Here is a 15,488-nt window from a genome sequence, read left to right as displayed (position 1 = left end):
ACCTCTTAAATACTTCTGTTTGATCTCTTATACATTACTGAAATATAATTTATATTCAGTAAATATAGCTCTTTTTTTTTTGTAGAAAGTTCTGTAAGACTTTTCAAACGACTTGTCGTTTAATAATAACCAGTGTAATAATCACCAAAATCAGGAGTTGTGAGAGAAAACTTTCAGTTTATACTTTACCCTTGGACATTGTCAGTTACACAACCCAAAGAAATTATAATGTGTCAAAAACTGCAAAATGAAGCCTGGAGTGGTGGCATATGCCTTTAGTTCCAGGACTTGGGAGACAGAGGCAGGCCAATCTCTAAATTTGAGGGTAAGTCTGGTCTACAAAGCAAGATCCAGGACAGCCAGGGATGTACAGAGAAACCCTGTCTTGAAAAACAAACAAAAAGCTGCAGAATGAATGTCCACAGTTCAGAATTGTTTGTAGATAGTGTGATATATACACATGTAGTTTCTCACCACTGACAGACACTCTGTGCCAGTTAGTTCGTTGTTATGAAAAGGGGCTCTCCAGTGTCTTGCAGTATATTTATTGTCACTTCTGACCTCCTGAGGTCATGGCTATCAAAAGTTTCTCCTGAGTATAGTGATACACACCTTTAATCTTAGCACTTGGGAGACTGAGTCAGCCTGGTCTAAATAGTAAGTTCTAGGATAGCCAGAGTTACATAGTTAGATCTTGTCTCCAAAAAAAACCTAAACAAACAAATAAATAAATGTATATATGTCTTCAGTTTTCTTAAATCATTAGTGAACAAAATTGCTTGTTGTTGAGAACCACTGTACATAAGTAGGAAATGAAGGGACTATTAAAAATGAGAAGAGGGGAAGCTGGGGGATGGCTCTGTATTTAAATAGTTTGCCTTGCAGTTACAAGGAACCAAGTTTGATCCCTAGAACCCATATGGAAATTCTGGATATGGTGGTGTTTACTTGTAATCCCAATACTGAGGATATGGAAACAGGAGGATCACTGTGGCTTGCTGCCCAGACATTCTAGCTTAATTGGTGAGCTCAGGCCAGTGAGACTCCATGTTGAAGGGAGGCAGATTTTCCTGATGACACCTGAGGTTGTCTTCCACTCTACACATGAGCACATGCATAGGATGTGATACAGAGATACACATAAATACTATCTATACAAACTTTAATTGCAGTTTAAAAAAAATAGTCATGAAGGAGGCTGAAGATGTAGCTCAATTAGTGCATCTTTGGCTGTCATGCATGAAGCATTGGATTTGATCCCCAGCACCTCCTAAACTGGATGAGGTAGCACGTGCCTATGTTCCCATTTGAGAAGTAGAAGCAAGAGGATCAACTTCAAGATACACTCCATTATGTAGTGAGTTCAAAGGCAGTCTGGGCAGCATGAGACCCCTTGCCTCATTAAGAAAAAAATAAAGTGAGGGAAAGAGAGGAAGCACATGTGTTTTTAAGTATTTATGTCAATGTAAGAGTTATTTCTTCTTTTTTTTTCTTCTAGACTCTTACAGTACTATTAGTTATAGTGCAGTATTTTTCTGGCAGGCTTATTTTGCCATTTGTTAGGCTTAAATTTTATAACATTTTAGAGAAAAAAAATCTTAAGTAGACATGTACTGAATAATGACATTTATTATTAAGTCATTAAAGCTTTTTTCACCCAGCATTGTCCTGTCATGAAATTCAGTTAACTTTCTTATGCTGTAGGTTTTTTTTTTTTACATTCAATAACAAATGACTAATTTAAGGGTTTTGAGTACCTGAAGATTTTTGTATCTTTAGGGCTGTCCTACACTCCAAAGGACAATATATGCAAACTTTTACTTTTGATTTGACTTCCTTGAAATAGTTGCAGGCAGTCTTATCCCTTAAGCACATAAACAATGATTCTACATCATCAAAGCAAAGATGGATGGAAAGATGGAGCATGCTTTTTGTTTAGTCTTACCAGATTCAAACAAAAAATACTTTGTTTTATTTTATGTTGGTTTTTAAGTACTCATTAGTTCTTATTCATATGTTTTAAACATTGTATAATGACTAGAATATGTTATAAATATTATGACATGTGACTTGAAGCATTAAATTGAAGTTGGTTTCACAAAGGCTATGTTATAAATATTATGACATGTGACTTGAGTTAAATGGAAGGTACTTGCACTTGAATTTTGTGAGGATAAGGTCTGAGTTCTATGGGAACACAGTATAGGACAGATGTTGATGAGTTTCTTACATAAAATGTCTTAAGGCATAATGATTTTATAGTAAGGCCAAACTTAGAAGACTAGAATAGCATTCATTTCAAAACATAAAGTAGTTTTTTTCAGTTATACATAAAGTTTAATGAATGAAAGTTGCCTTTTTGAACATTTTATTTAATGTAGACAAGTTCACATTTTTTCAAAAATAAGATTTATTATTATTTTATGTGTATGGATGTTTTGCCTGAATGTATGTCTGTGTGCTATGTTTGCAAATGATACCCATGGAGGCCAGAAGAGGGCACAAATCCCCAGAGACTGGAGTTTAACTTGAAATGGTTGTGAGCTGCCATGTGGATGCTAGGAAGTGAACCTGGTCCCTTTGAAGAGTAGCCAGATCTCTTATCTACTGAGCCATCTCTCCAGCCCCAGGGATAAAGTTTTTAAAACCTAGTCTTTAAAGAATTTATGATATAATTTTTATATAGTAGATTTTAATTACTTAAAAACAAAAGGGCTTTTTTTAGTAAGTACTTGCCCTGTAAGCTTAAGGCCCTGAGTTACATATGGGCATGGTTACATATGCTTGTGATCCCAGTACTGGGAAGTTGGAAATAGGAAGATGCCCAGAGTTTGTTGACAGCCAGCCCAATCTACTTAGCAAACTTCAGGCCAGTGAAAGACCTTATTTCCAAGAACAAGGTGAGTGGAACCTGATGAAGGACACTTGAAGTTGGCCTTTTAACACCTCTCCATATGCAAACACACACACACACACACACACACACACACACACACACACACACACACACACACACAAAATGAGCAACCATAGCAACCTCATAGCTGTAGTTTTTTTCTTTTAAAGATACCAACCTGTATAAAGTATTTCATACAGGTACTTAATTTAAAGTATAAATAAATATGTATTTAAATGTTTAGGTATTACAAATATGTATGTTTTATCTGCATGTATGTACGTCTAATATATAACAAAAAAAAGAAGAGAGAGAGAGTGAGAGAGAGTGAGTGAGCTTGAATTTCTTGGAACTGGTGTTATAGATAGCCGTAAACTACAATGTAGCTGCTGGGAACCAAACCTAGTCCTTTGCAAGAGCAAATGGTCTTTTTTTTTTTTCAAGACAGGCTTTCTCTGTGTAGTTTTGGTGCCTTTCCTGGCTCTCTCTCTGTAGACCAGGCTGGACTCGAACTCTTAGAGATCCTCCTGACACTGCCTCCTGAGTGCTGGGGTTAAAGGCGTGCACCACCTCCGCCCTGCCCGGTGAGCAAATGCTCTTAATCACTGAGACATACCCTCAATCCTGTGGGGTGTGTGTGTATATGCATGTGTGTATTTTTAAAGATTTATTTATTTTTATGTATATGGATATTTTGTCTGCTTGTATGTTTTGTTCACCATGTGTACACTGCTCACGGAGGCCAGAAGAGGGCATTGGATCTCCCAGAACTGGAGTTATAGTTGGTTGTTAGCTGACACATGGGTATTGGGAACTGAACCTGTGTCCTCTGCCAGTGCAAAAAGTGCTCTTAATCATTGCCTTTATTTAAAATACACATGAAATCTTAAAAATTTCACATGTGTTTAGTGGAGTGGCTAAGGTATTTACTAGTGATAGATAGCCTTAGTAAGAGTTTCACTCTTTTCTTGCTTAATTAGGTAAAAACTTTTAGAATCTTCCTCTTTTCATTTTACTTATCCATAAATTTGTCTCTACTTTCAAAATAAACCCCAAAGTCAATTTCAACTGCTTCAACTTTTCTACCACGCAGTGGTAACTTGAATTACCTTTCATTCACATTGCACAAGGTCTCCTGGCTTCTAATGTCCCCCCTCCCACCCTGCCTTTCTCCACCATTCTGTTCTGCTTGTCTTCCAGTATTCCTATACTTCCCTTCAACCTCCACAGTAAAACCTAGGCTTCACCACTTTATTCAAAACTTTGCCCAGGCCTGCAGCAGCTACTGTATCTGTTTCTTTGACTTTCCCTGTGATTCCTTTAATCACTCTGGCCTTCTGTGTCAGCTAGGATAGCTGATTTCCATATGCTTACGGTATCTTCACCTACTTTGTCCTTTATTTTATTTAGCTCTCTAAATAATTGAGAAAGATAAGAACCAACAATGGAATCAGTGAGGAAAACAATCAAAAATTACTTTAATTAGCAAACTCCTTTCTATAGTAACCTGAATGTAAATGGTCTTATTTTATTTGTTTTGAAACAGTGTCACTATGTAGACCTGGCTGATCCAGAACTTGCTGTATAGACCAGGCTGACCTCCAGCTCTATAGAGATCCTCTTACCTCTGCTTGCCGCTAAGCTGATGACATTAGTTTGATCCCTAAGAGCCATATAGTGGATGGAGAGAACCAATTCCTGCAAGCTTTCCTCAGACATGTGCATGCTCTCTCCCTCCTTCCCCTGTACTAAATGTATTTTTTTTAAGAAGAGAAAGAGTCTTAACAAACTTTTAACCATATTAATAAAAAAAGACAGAAGATCCAAAGTGATGAAAAAGGAGATGAAATTAGTGATAAAAAAGAGACAAGTACTGAAGAAATTCAATGGATAATTAGGAGATACTTGGAAAATCATACTATAAAAGGCTAGAAAATGCTGAATATTATAAATTCTTAGTCACATATTACCTATCAGTTAAATCATGAGATATTCTGCCTCTGTCTCTTTCTTTCTCTCTCTCTTGCTCACTCTCTCTATCTCTCCCTCTCTTCTTCTCTTCCTCTCTCCTGGAACTTGCTTTGTTGACCAGTCTGGCCTTGAACTCTCTTGCCTCTGCCTCCACCTCCCAGGTGCTGAGGTTAAATGTATGCACTACCACCACCCAAATCAAGAGAGTATTAACAACTTAAACATAGCCATAGAAAGCAAAGTTCAACATCTCCTCATGATTCTCTAATCATGAAGATATTAGGCTCAAAGGGATCATGCCTCAACATTACAAGGATATAATAGAGAAAACTCTATAGTCAACATATTAAATTTGGTAAATTGAAAGCACTCCCTCTGAAATAAGGAGCAGGTAAGAGTTAGTACCGTCCCCACTCTCTATTCAGTACAGTACTTGAAATATTAAAGTTTAGGAACAAAGCAAGATTTTAAAAAATGAGAAAATAGGAAAGAAAGGAATTATATTATCTTTCTTTGTGGTCAGTCTAATCCTGTACTAAAAGACTTTCCCATAAAAGTCTGATTTGATAAATACTTTTAGCAAAGTAGCAGGTGACAAAATTTATACACACAAATCAGTAGTTTTTCTATTTACTAGTAGCCAATTTGCTGAGAAGTTAGGAAACTAGTCCTGTTGACAATACGTTAAAAGAGCAATACACAGACATAAGACTGACAGTGAAGGAGGAGTGGAGATGACACTAGGAAAAGGGAAGATGGCTCATGGTCGTAGATCCACAGAATTACTCTTTTGAGATTGGCCTTACTGCCAAAAGTCTGTAGACCATTGCGCTCTTTAATAAAGTCACAGTGCAGTTCTTCATTGAAGTGGGGAAAAAGTCAATTGAAACCACAAAAGCCCCTGAACAAACAGCACAGTCCTTAGCAGAAAAAACAGTGCTGATATGGAGGCATGTACCACTATACCAGATTTCAAATTATACAATGGAACTTTAGCAGCATGTATATGATTCTGGCATAAAATACAGGCATATGAAACAGCGGAATGGAATAGAAGATCCAGAAATAATTCAATACAGTTATAGTTACCCAATTTTTGACAACTATCCAAAAACAAATGTGGAAGAAAAGGTAACATCTTCAACAAGTAATGCTGGGAAATCTGCATATTTGCATGTAGAAACGTGAAACTCAATTTCCATCTCTTACTGTAGAAAAACTAATTAAAAGTGGATCAAACAACTTACAGTAAGACTTGAAACCAACTGCTACTAATAAAATACTTTATAGAGGTGTAAGCAAGGAATTTTTTTGAAAATGACACTAATAGTGTAGAAAATAATTCCAGATACAACAAATAAGATTGCATGAAATAAAAATGGAGCTGCACAGAATAGGAAACACTCAGTAGAGTGGATAACCTACAGAATTAGAATAAATCTTTTTCTACTATGTATCTGACAGAATTAATATATAGACTCCATAAAGAACTAAAGACTGCTGGGCGGTGGTGGCGCACACCTTTAATTCCAGCACTTGGGAGGTAGAGGCAGGCAGATCTGAGTGAGTTCCAGGAAAAGCACCAAAATTACACAGAGAAAACCTGCCTTGAAAAACCAACCAAACAAACAAAAAAAACCTCACAGAGATCTAAAAGAACTAAAGGCTAAATACTACCCCCTACCCCAGAAAAGTTAGTCAATCAACAGGGAAGTGACTTAGAAAGTTTCCAGAAGAAGAAATGTCAGTGTTCAATAAATACATGAAAAGTGTTTAACATGCTTAGCCATCAAGAAAATGCAAATTAGTGGAGTGTGATGGCACACCCTTTTAACCCAGCACTGGAGAGGTAGAGGCAAGCAAATCTCTGTGAGTTCAAGGGCAGACATGTGCAGTCCTGGACAGCAAAAGCTACATAGTGAGACCCTGTCTCAGAAAATGAGAGGGGCAGGTAATGCAGATTGAAACTACTGGGATTCCACCTTATTCTAGTCAGAATGGCTGGGTTAAGAAAACAGCAACATATGCTGATGAGGATGCAGTGGAAATTGGACTCTGAGAGACTGCTGGTGGGAATGGAAAGTAGTACAGCTACTGTGAAAATCATTATGAACTAGTATATGGTCCAGTTGTGCTACTACTCAGTATATGCTGTGGGATGGTCTGTATGTGCTCTTCTAGCTACAAGTATATACGTGAAAGAACTGAAGTCAGCTTCCCACAGAAATACTTGCACATTTATATTTATTGTAGCCTCACAATACCAAAGATGTGGATGTAGGATGATGTCCATCAACAGATAACTGTATAAGAAAACATTGCACATGCATACTCACATGCACATACATATAATGGAAAATGAAACTGGAAATCATGTTAAGCAAAATACCTCAGAATGAGAAAAAAAATGTCACAGTTTTTTTTCTCATATCCAAAATTCACATTTAGAAAATGAATGTATAGAAAATGCAGGCCGGGCGGTGGTGGCACACGCCTTTAATCCCAGCACTCGGGAGGCAGAGCCAGGCGGATCTCTGTGAGTTTGAGGCCAGCCTGGGCTACCAAGTGAGTCCCAGGAAAGGCGCAATGCTACACAGAGAAACCCTGTCTCGAAAAACCAAAAAAAAAAAAAAAAAAAGGCATATTTTTTTTTTTGTGTGTGTGTGTGTGTATGAATGAATGAATTGAAAGTCGGTGGGATTTTTCTAGGGAGAAAAAGGAGTCTAAAACTATAGGGAGGTAGTTACAAGAAGGTTAGATAACAAATACATCATGTTTGCTCTTGGGGAACTAGATTGAATGTATGTGCATATACATGTGTATGCATGTACATAGAGAGTATAAGAGAGACTGTGGGGACAGAAGGCACCAGCGGGTAGGGCTGTAAGTGAGCATGTAATAAAGTTTTCATGTGTTCAAAGCATAATACACATGTATGAAATGTCATAGTGAAAAACTGAATGTAACAATCTATCTGTGGCCAGTCATCTCTAGAAATGACATTTCTGCCTATTCTTCAATTAGATCCCTCAGAGCCTATTTTATTTCCCTACTTTAGTGTTATTTATGAGGAAGCGAGCCCTATGAGAACAAGTCATTTGTTAACAGTTCCATCTTGTTCCAGTAGCTTGGACAATGTCCATAGACACAGTTCTTTGATATTAAAATAGTCGTTTAGTGAACAAGTAATGAGTATTCAAGCAGGAAAAGAAATAGTAGTAGTGGTGGATACCTGGCTTGTGCTTTGCTAGAAATTTCAAAATACTAAGTCTGTTTTCATAGTTTTGTAAATTGTACTGTATTTTCTAGATGCCATTCTTAGTTATGCCACCTAACTAATGAATTAATTTTTATTTTATAAGATTTTGATTTTATTTTTATTGCTTAATGGTCTTCCAATTTTTATTTCTTTTGTCAATATACATCAGTCTTGAAAACAAAATCTGAATTTTTAATGTTTTGTTAATCAAAAGATAAGTATCTTTGCTTTTAATTCCTTAAAATAGTGATGGTCTTAAATTTTTATCACTCTGCCAGTTGCCTCAGCAGCTGCTATATTCTAGGTACTTAGCACATTTTTGAATTTCGTGTCTAGGAAAATACTTAATTTTCATATACTTACTATATTTAGGTACTGCTGATGACCCATTAGCTGATATTTCTGAAGTCTTAAACACAGATGATGACATTCTTGGAATAATCTCAGATGATCTTGCAAAATCAGTTGATCATTCAGGTATACATGAATACTGTTTGCCTGATTTCTGTTCTGTGATTTAAGAGCTGTATGGATGTGGAACAGTTTTATTTATTTTTCCCAGTAATGGAAGCGGAAGTGGTTTTGATGTTTTGCTTTGTTTTTTTTTTTTTTCTTTTTTGGACTGTGTCGAAGCCAGTATTAGATCTTCCCTGACTGGCTGTAGGAGGCGACATAGCAAGTTCGCTCATTCCTGTTACCTTTCTAATTGCATCAGATTTAAGGCATGTTGCCTTAAAAGTCTTGCTGCACTTTCTCCTTTTTTTGTGTGTTTTCCATTCCTTCCCACTTCTGTGGTAATCATCCATTTTATTTGGTTTGGGTCTTGTAGGTCTTGATTTATGCACTTTCCAGGTTGGGAGCTCACCCTTCCCTTTTGGTAAGAACTGAGCAATGGATGGCACTGACTAGAAGTAGGCTTTCTTAGTAGTGGTCTCAGCTGGCAGCCTGTAGGTGCATGCGTGTTTATTAGTAGTGCTAATGCATCACTAATCCATACATTGCTTTTTCCTTCTTGTGTACAGCTAAAGCATAGTGCTTTCAGTGACTTCCTTAATAATTTTAATGAATGGTTTTGTTCTAAATAGTTTCTAATACAAAATTAAATAAAAGCAGACTAAAATGTAAGACTAATGGCATTGAGAAAGAAATAGATGATAGGATACTATTATTAGATGTTATAAGATGATGAACATAATTTATATTTTCAGATTATAACTATAAAATATTTTAAAATTTATAATCGAAATTGTTTACAAAAGATGATTATTAAGCTGTATCCTGCTGTAACTGAGTGTATCCTGCTTCACATGTTGTATTTGACAGTTGACCTGATGATATCACTGTTTTCCAAATTAGAACAGTTTTTTCATGTAATGGCGTCTTATGGATTCTTAATAGAGTTAAATTTTGCAGATGTTGCCAAGTTGAAATCAGTTGTGTCTTTTGTTCCTCAGGAAATGTACTTATTTTGAAGAAAAGATAATGTCAAGTGTCATATAAACTCATAGATACATTGTAGCTAAGTTTAGTAATAGCCTATCCAAAGTACTACTAGAATCCTGACAATTATAATTCAGAAATGTAGGCTTCTTTTAATTCAATGTGTGTGTTAATGCATATAGATAATGTCCATTTTGTGCATGTGCTGGACTTACCTTTTCATTTATTTACCTTATTCTTTTAGATATTGGCCCCATTGCTGATGATGCTTCCTCTTTGCCTCAGCCAAGTGTCAGTCAGAGTTCACGACCATTAAGTGAAGAGCAGCTAGATGGGATCCTCAGTCCTGAGCTAGACAAAATGGTCACAGATGGTAAAATATTTGCCCTACATCTAGGCTTTCTAAAAGACATGAGTAAATATGACTTTCAAAGCTTTTTGCATGCAATTTTATGTTTGGACTTGTTTTCATATTTTTTCTATTAATTAAATGCTATTTTATATCCCTATATTGTATAGATAATTATTACTAATTTTTTTATTCTAGGAGCAATTCTTGGAAAGTTATATAAAATTCCAGGTATGTTTGTATTTTGTTGTTTCACTTTATAAAAAGATGGCATTCACCATTGAATGAGTCCTAATAATTTTCATGTTATTTCTGTGATTATTTTACTCAGAGCTTGGAGGAAAGGATGTTGAAGACTTGTTTACTGCTGTCCTTAGTCCTGCTACCACTCAGCCAGCTCCATTACCACAGCCTCCCCATCCACCACAGCTATTGCCAATGCACAATCAGGGTATGCTACTATTTTCTAAGCATGGTTCCGTTTGTGTGTGTATTTGCAAGTATATGTGAAGGTGTGCACTCAAGATGAGCCTCAGGTGGGTTCCTCAAGAGCCATCCTGTTTGGTTGGTTGTTGAGAGCACCACAATACCCAGCTTCATATCTTTACCTATTGAGTGTGTAGAGTGTTTGTGCTCAAGCTTGTGTGTGTGTGTGTGTGTGTGTGTGTGTGTGTGTGTGTGTGTGTGTGTGCATGATATGTAGCACTCAGAGGGCAATGTACAGGAATCAAGGCTCTTTCTCCACCATGTGGTTCTCAGAGATTTAACTCAGGTTGTTCAAGTTGGTAAGAAGGGCCTTTACCCAGTGAACCATCTTTCTGGTTCATTTTTGGAACCCCATTAATTCTTTTTTCTAATTTATTTCTGTGTGTGTATAGCTGTGTGGGCACATACACTCTGGCACATGTATGGAAGGCAGAGAACAACTTGCAGGAGTAGGTTCCATCATTTGCATCCTGGGTATCTATTGCGTATTGAGGCTTGGCAACAAGCAGTGCCTTTATCTACTCAGCCTTCTCCCTTCCTCTCTCCCAACTTCTTATGCTCTTCAAGCACTTTACTAATTGATGTATCTCTCCAGCTGCAGCATGGTTTTTTATTACACACACACACACACACACACACACACACACACACACACACACAGCCCTGTTCTTTAGTGCCACATAACACAAACTTATAGGAGAAAACCCACTTTGCTAATGATTGAAAAATACTGCTTCCAGCCGGGCGGTGGTGGCGCACGCCTTTAATCCCAGCACTTGGGAGGCAGAGCCAGGTGTATCTCTGTGAGTTCGAGGCCAGCCTGGGCTACCAAGTGAGTTCCAGGAAAAGGCGCAAAGCTCCACAGAGAAACCCTGTCTCGAAAAACCAAAAAAAAAAAAAAAAGAAAAAAAAAAGAAAAATACTACTTCCAGTCAAGCTCCATGAAATTCTCTAACTCACATGATTCATCTTGAGACTTGATCTTTTTTTGCAGTAGTGAGATTGTATTGGTGCTTGACCTCTTTTCTTTCCCCAGTCCCACCCTAACTCACTTTTCATTCTGCTCCTCCTCACATGAGTACTCTCTTTGGTTGACCATACCGTCCATGCTACAACTGAGCTCAACAAATCTGGTCTCAGTTTTACTGTTATTTCCTCAGAGCTGAAACATGCTTATCTCTATCCCCATTTGCTTTCATTTGCAGTGTGTGGCACAAATATAAATGCTTTCTGGGATGTTAGTTTATCTGTTTAGATTGTGATCTCCTCAAAGATTTGACTCTCATTCTGTTCATCATTGGACCTATATTCGGAGTCAATCGGTAGCTTTTGCCCATTTTTAAATTCCTGTGAAATTTTTTAGAAATTAGCCCATTTTTTTTTATTACTAGCAACAATTTGCAATGTAAAGTGGGTTCAAGACTTCAGTTTTTTTCCTTTCTGGAAAGCTGAAATACGATAATCAAGAATTAAGATCTATAGGAATATATTGGAAGAGAGATTTAGAGCTATCGGTATCGACTCCCCAGGAAAGGAGTTTAGGATTCTACAGACAGTACATGGTTTTGTTTGTTTGTTTGTTTGTTTGTTTGTTTTTATTGTTGTTGTTTCCTCTGAGACATGGTTTCTTTGTATAGCCCTGGCTGTCCTGGAACTTGCTGTATACACCAGGCTGGCCTCAAACTCACAGAGATATACCTGCCTCTGCCTCCAGAGTGCTGGGATTAAAGGTGTACACCACCATACCCAGGAAGTGCATATTTTAATAACTAAAGAGAATAACATATGTGTCCTTTGCTAATGCTTTGGTGTACTGGATTATGTAATGTAATGATATCTTTATAACCTTGTACTACTTTTTATATGTAATTAAATTTATTAATAAATTCTCTTTATTGTTCATTTTTTGAATACACATAAAATTCCATAGCACAAATACTGGAAATATTTAGATTTTGACCAATTTAGTTGTTAAATGTAAATCTTCCTTGAGGTTTTCCAGACTAAACATTGAATTTACAATTGGGCAAAACTCTTGCCTTAACTGTTAAAATCATAGTTCCCAACCTGTGGGTTACATCCCCTTTGGCAAATCTCTTATCTCCCAAATATTTACATTATGATTCATAACAGTAGCAAAATTACAGTTATGAAGTAGCAACGAAAATAATTTTATGGCTGGGGAGTCACCACAACATGAGACCCTGTATTAAAGGGTCACAGCATTTGGAAGGTTGCCAACCACTGCAATTGTTTTCTCATGCTTTTCAATGATTAAGAATTCTTCAGTATTTTTCTTGTCAATATATAAAGACAAATTTTCTTCATGTATTTTATAGTTGAAAGTATATATTTTAGAGATCAAATCAGTTACAAATGTACACATTTATAAAGACCTTAGTTGTTAAGAAAATTACTTCATTGCACAATCTTATTTTAAAAAAAAATTTAGGATGATTAAAAAGAAAAATAGCCAGGTGGTGGTGGTGCAAGCCTTTAATACCATCACTCGGGAGGCAGAGGCAGGCAAATCTCTGAATTTAAGGCCAGTCTGGTCTACAGAATGAGTTCCAGCACAGCCAGGCTACATAGAGTAACCCTGTCTCAAAAAAAAAAAAAATATACGGGAAAAAAAAAAAAAGATGAATAAAAGGTTGACCATCCTCCTGAGCCTGTAGCCTATATAAGATTGTAGACTTTAATTAGACCATTGACTTACAGTGAAGTTTAATTCAAGTAGAGCTGCATAAAACACCTAGATTTCAATGTTCATGTTTGAAATAATGTTAGTTCCAATTTAAGGGTAAAAATGTGTGATCATATATACACACACATAAACACACATACATACATATAGTGACAGGTAGTCAAGAATGACAACTTTTGTATTTTCTAGAGCAGAAGATGGAGGTAAATAGTGCCTAGAAAGATCAAATTAGAAATGGATATTAGTTCTAGGTTATTGACATCTATGGAAACTGGGCAGAAGCAGTTAGCCCTTTTCATCCAGGCTTCTCAGAACCAGTGAAGACTCATGCTGATGAAATGATGTTATAAATTAACCTGTTTGGTGTAGGGTTCTGGTGTCAATATTGGAAATTAATTTGGAAATAAAAATTGTAGTAATGGGCTAGAGAGATGGCCCAGTGGATAACGCAGTTGCCATACAAGTGTAAGGATTAGAGTTCAGATAGCCAGCCCCCACATAAAAGCTGGGGGAGTGTGGTAGCCCACCAGGCCCACCTCTAATCCCAGCAGTTGGGAGGCAGAGACTGGGTGGAGTAAGGAGTGAGGGTCCTGAGAGAAGCTGGCTGGCTACACTAGCTAGAATTGTTGAACTCTGGGTTCCGGGAAAGACCCTTGCCTCAATAAACAAAATGGAAAGCAGTTGAGAGATACTGGACAGCAACTTTGAACCTTCACACCCTTGTGTGCACACATGCATCCGCACAAAAGTGAACACACATACACATGAAAAAATAGAATTCTATTAATCTATTGAATGGATGTGAGAGAGTAAAAATTAAGTGAATTAAACAATATAAACAAACAATCCATAACTCAAGACTTTTCAGACAGTGCGTTAAAACCATGTGCAAAGGGATTCTCTCCTTTTCCTTCCACCCTTCATTGTATGTGTACATTCGTGTATGCCTGTATTTAGGCAGTTAAATACATGGCTTTTATTTTGGTAGAAATGAGACATACATACCTCATTCTGACTTGTAGGCAGTTGCAATTAGTCAACTCCATAGATGAAAGAATACATGTTATTTTTCTAGTGTTAGAAACCAGAGTTAAGGGAAGAATGAGACTTTTTTTTCCCCAGAGAATCATATTGCTAGCAGAGTATAGATTCCTGAGGTATATACTGAAGTATAAGTCTGTGCTCAGCCCATCTAACTTACATTAATCAATTGTAATGTTTCTTATTAGCCCCTCCCCTCTTTAGACAGGGTTTCTCTGTGTAGCCCTGGCTGTTCTGGAACTGCTCTGGCCTCAAACTCAAGAGATCCGCCTGCCTCTGCCTCTTGAATGCTGGAATTAAAGGCATGCACCATCACCTCCCAGCTTATCTTTTCCCTTTTTAAAAGTTAGGTAAAAATAAAAAGGATAGAGAGAGTGAGTGCAAAACTCTCATATAGTCTTGTTAGAGACAGAATGTACAAGTTAATTTGCATTTAGAGTGAGAAGAAAGTGAGACAGAGTGTAGTGTTCTAATAGTAATACAGAAAGTTAAGAAGCAGAAAAGGGAATTTCAAGAAGGTCGAGATAAAGTAAGTGGATGTTTCTTCAGGTTAGTAAGATAAGTGTTCAGTTTTTTTCTATGAAGTCATCCTCAAAATGGTTCTTTTTTAAACTAGTATAACTTAGATAGGTGTGGTAGAGTTGAAAATGATTCACTTAACTATAAGGCAGGTGTGGTGAACTCTAGCAATCTAAGGCTGAGGCAGGACTGCTGTTCAAGGACAGTCTGGGCTATGTGGCAAGTTCTTGTCTCTAAAAGTTATTTAAGTAAATAATGAAGGAGAGATGCGTTCCTGTTTACTCATGTGACATTTAACAATCTTTTTTACTTCCACATCTTTTCTCTTAAATGGAGGAATACATAAGTGCTTTAAGGTTTTGTGAAACTACAGAGTTGGACCACATTTCAAAATTTTGTAATCAAGTTCATCACCTTTTTTAGTCTGTATTATATAGTATAATGTTGAAAAAATTACTATTTTGAAATAGTATTACATAGTTAAGTATTTAAGCCACTTTTCACTTATGAATATTTTACAAAGTAAATTAAATGATTGTTTTTCCTCCTTTAAGATGTTTTTTCCCGGATGCCACTCATGAATGGCCTTATTGGACCCAGTCCTCATCTTCCACATAATTCTTTGCCTCCTGGAAGTGGATTGGGGACTTTCCCTGCTATAGCACAATCCCCTTATTCTGATGTCAGGTATTTAAAAATCTTACTTTCTGTAGAAACTTAAATTATACCAGCCTTTGTTCTATCTTAATCTTTTAAATTATTATGCATGATATTAGTATTTGTTACATTTACTGTGAGTTTTCCTTAAGATCATCAAGCA

At 36.7% G+C, this 15,488-nt stretch overlaps 1 protein-coding gene across 15 annotated transcripts in view; it reads left to right on the top strand.

Annotated features, from left to right (window-relative positions):
- Positions 1-15,488, top strand: part of Kmt2c (lysine methyltransferase 2C) — a 230,470-nt gene that overhangs the window by 163,957 nt on the left and 51,025 nt on the right. For 10 of the 15 annotated variants that reach the window (XM_052719463.1, XM_052719473.1, XM_052719477.1 and 7 more), the window contains 6 exons: positions 8,499-8,603; positions 8,956-9,003; positions 9,811-9,981; positions 10,114-10,146; positions 10,247-10,366; positions 15,223-15,355. In XM_052719463.1, the coding sequence (XP_052575423.1) occupies positions 8,499-8,603; positions 8,956-9,003; positions 9,811-9,981; positions 10,114-10,146; positions 10,247-10,366; positions 15,223-15,355 (610 nt within the window). The remainder of the gene's footprint in view (positions 1-8,498; positions 8,604-8,955; positions 9,004-9,810; positions 9,982-10,113; positions 10,147-10,246; positions 10,367-15,222; positions 15,356-15,488) is intronic. The other 5 variants (XM_052719471.1, XM_052719470.1, XM_052719467.1 and 2 more) reach the window with 4 other exon arrangements.

Source organism: Peromyscus californicus, unplaced genomic scaffold (genome assembly GCF_007827085.1).
Source record: "Peromyscus californicus insignis strain IS unplaced genomic scaffold, ASM782708v3 Scaffold_6__1_contigs__length_162567912, whole genome shotgun sequence".
NCBI classification, from domain to species: domain Eukaryota; kingdom Metazoa; phylum Chordata; class Mammalia; order Rodentia; family Cricetidae; genus Peromyscus; species Peromyscus californicus.
This window is presented reverse-complemented; position numbering and strand designations above follow the sequence as displayed.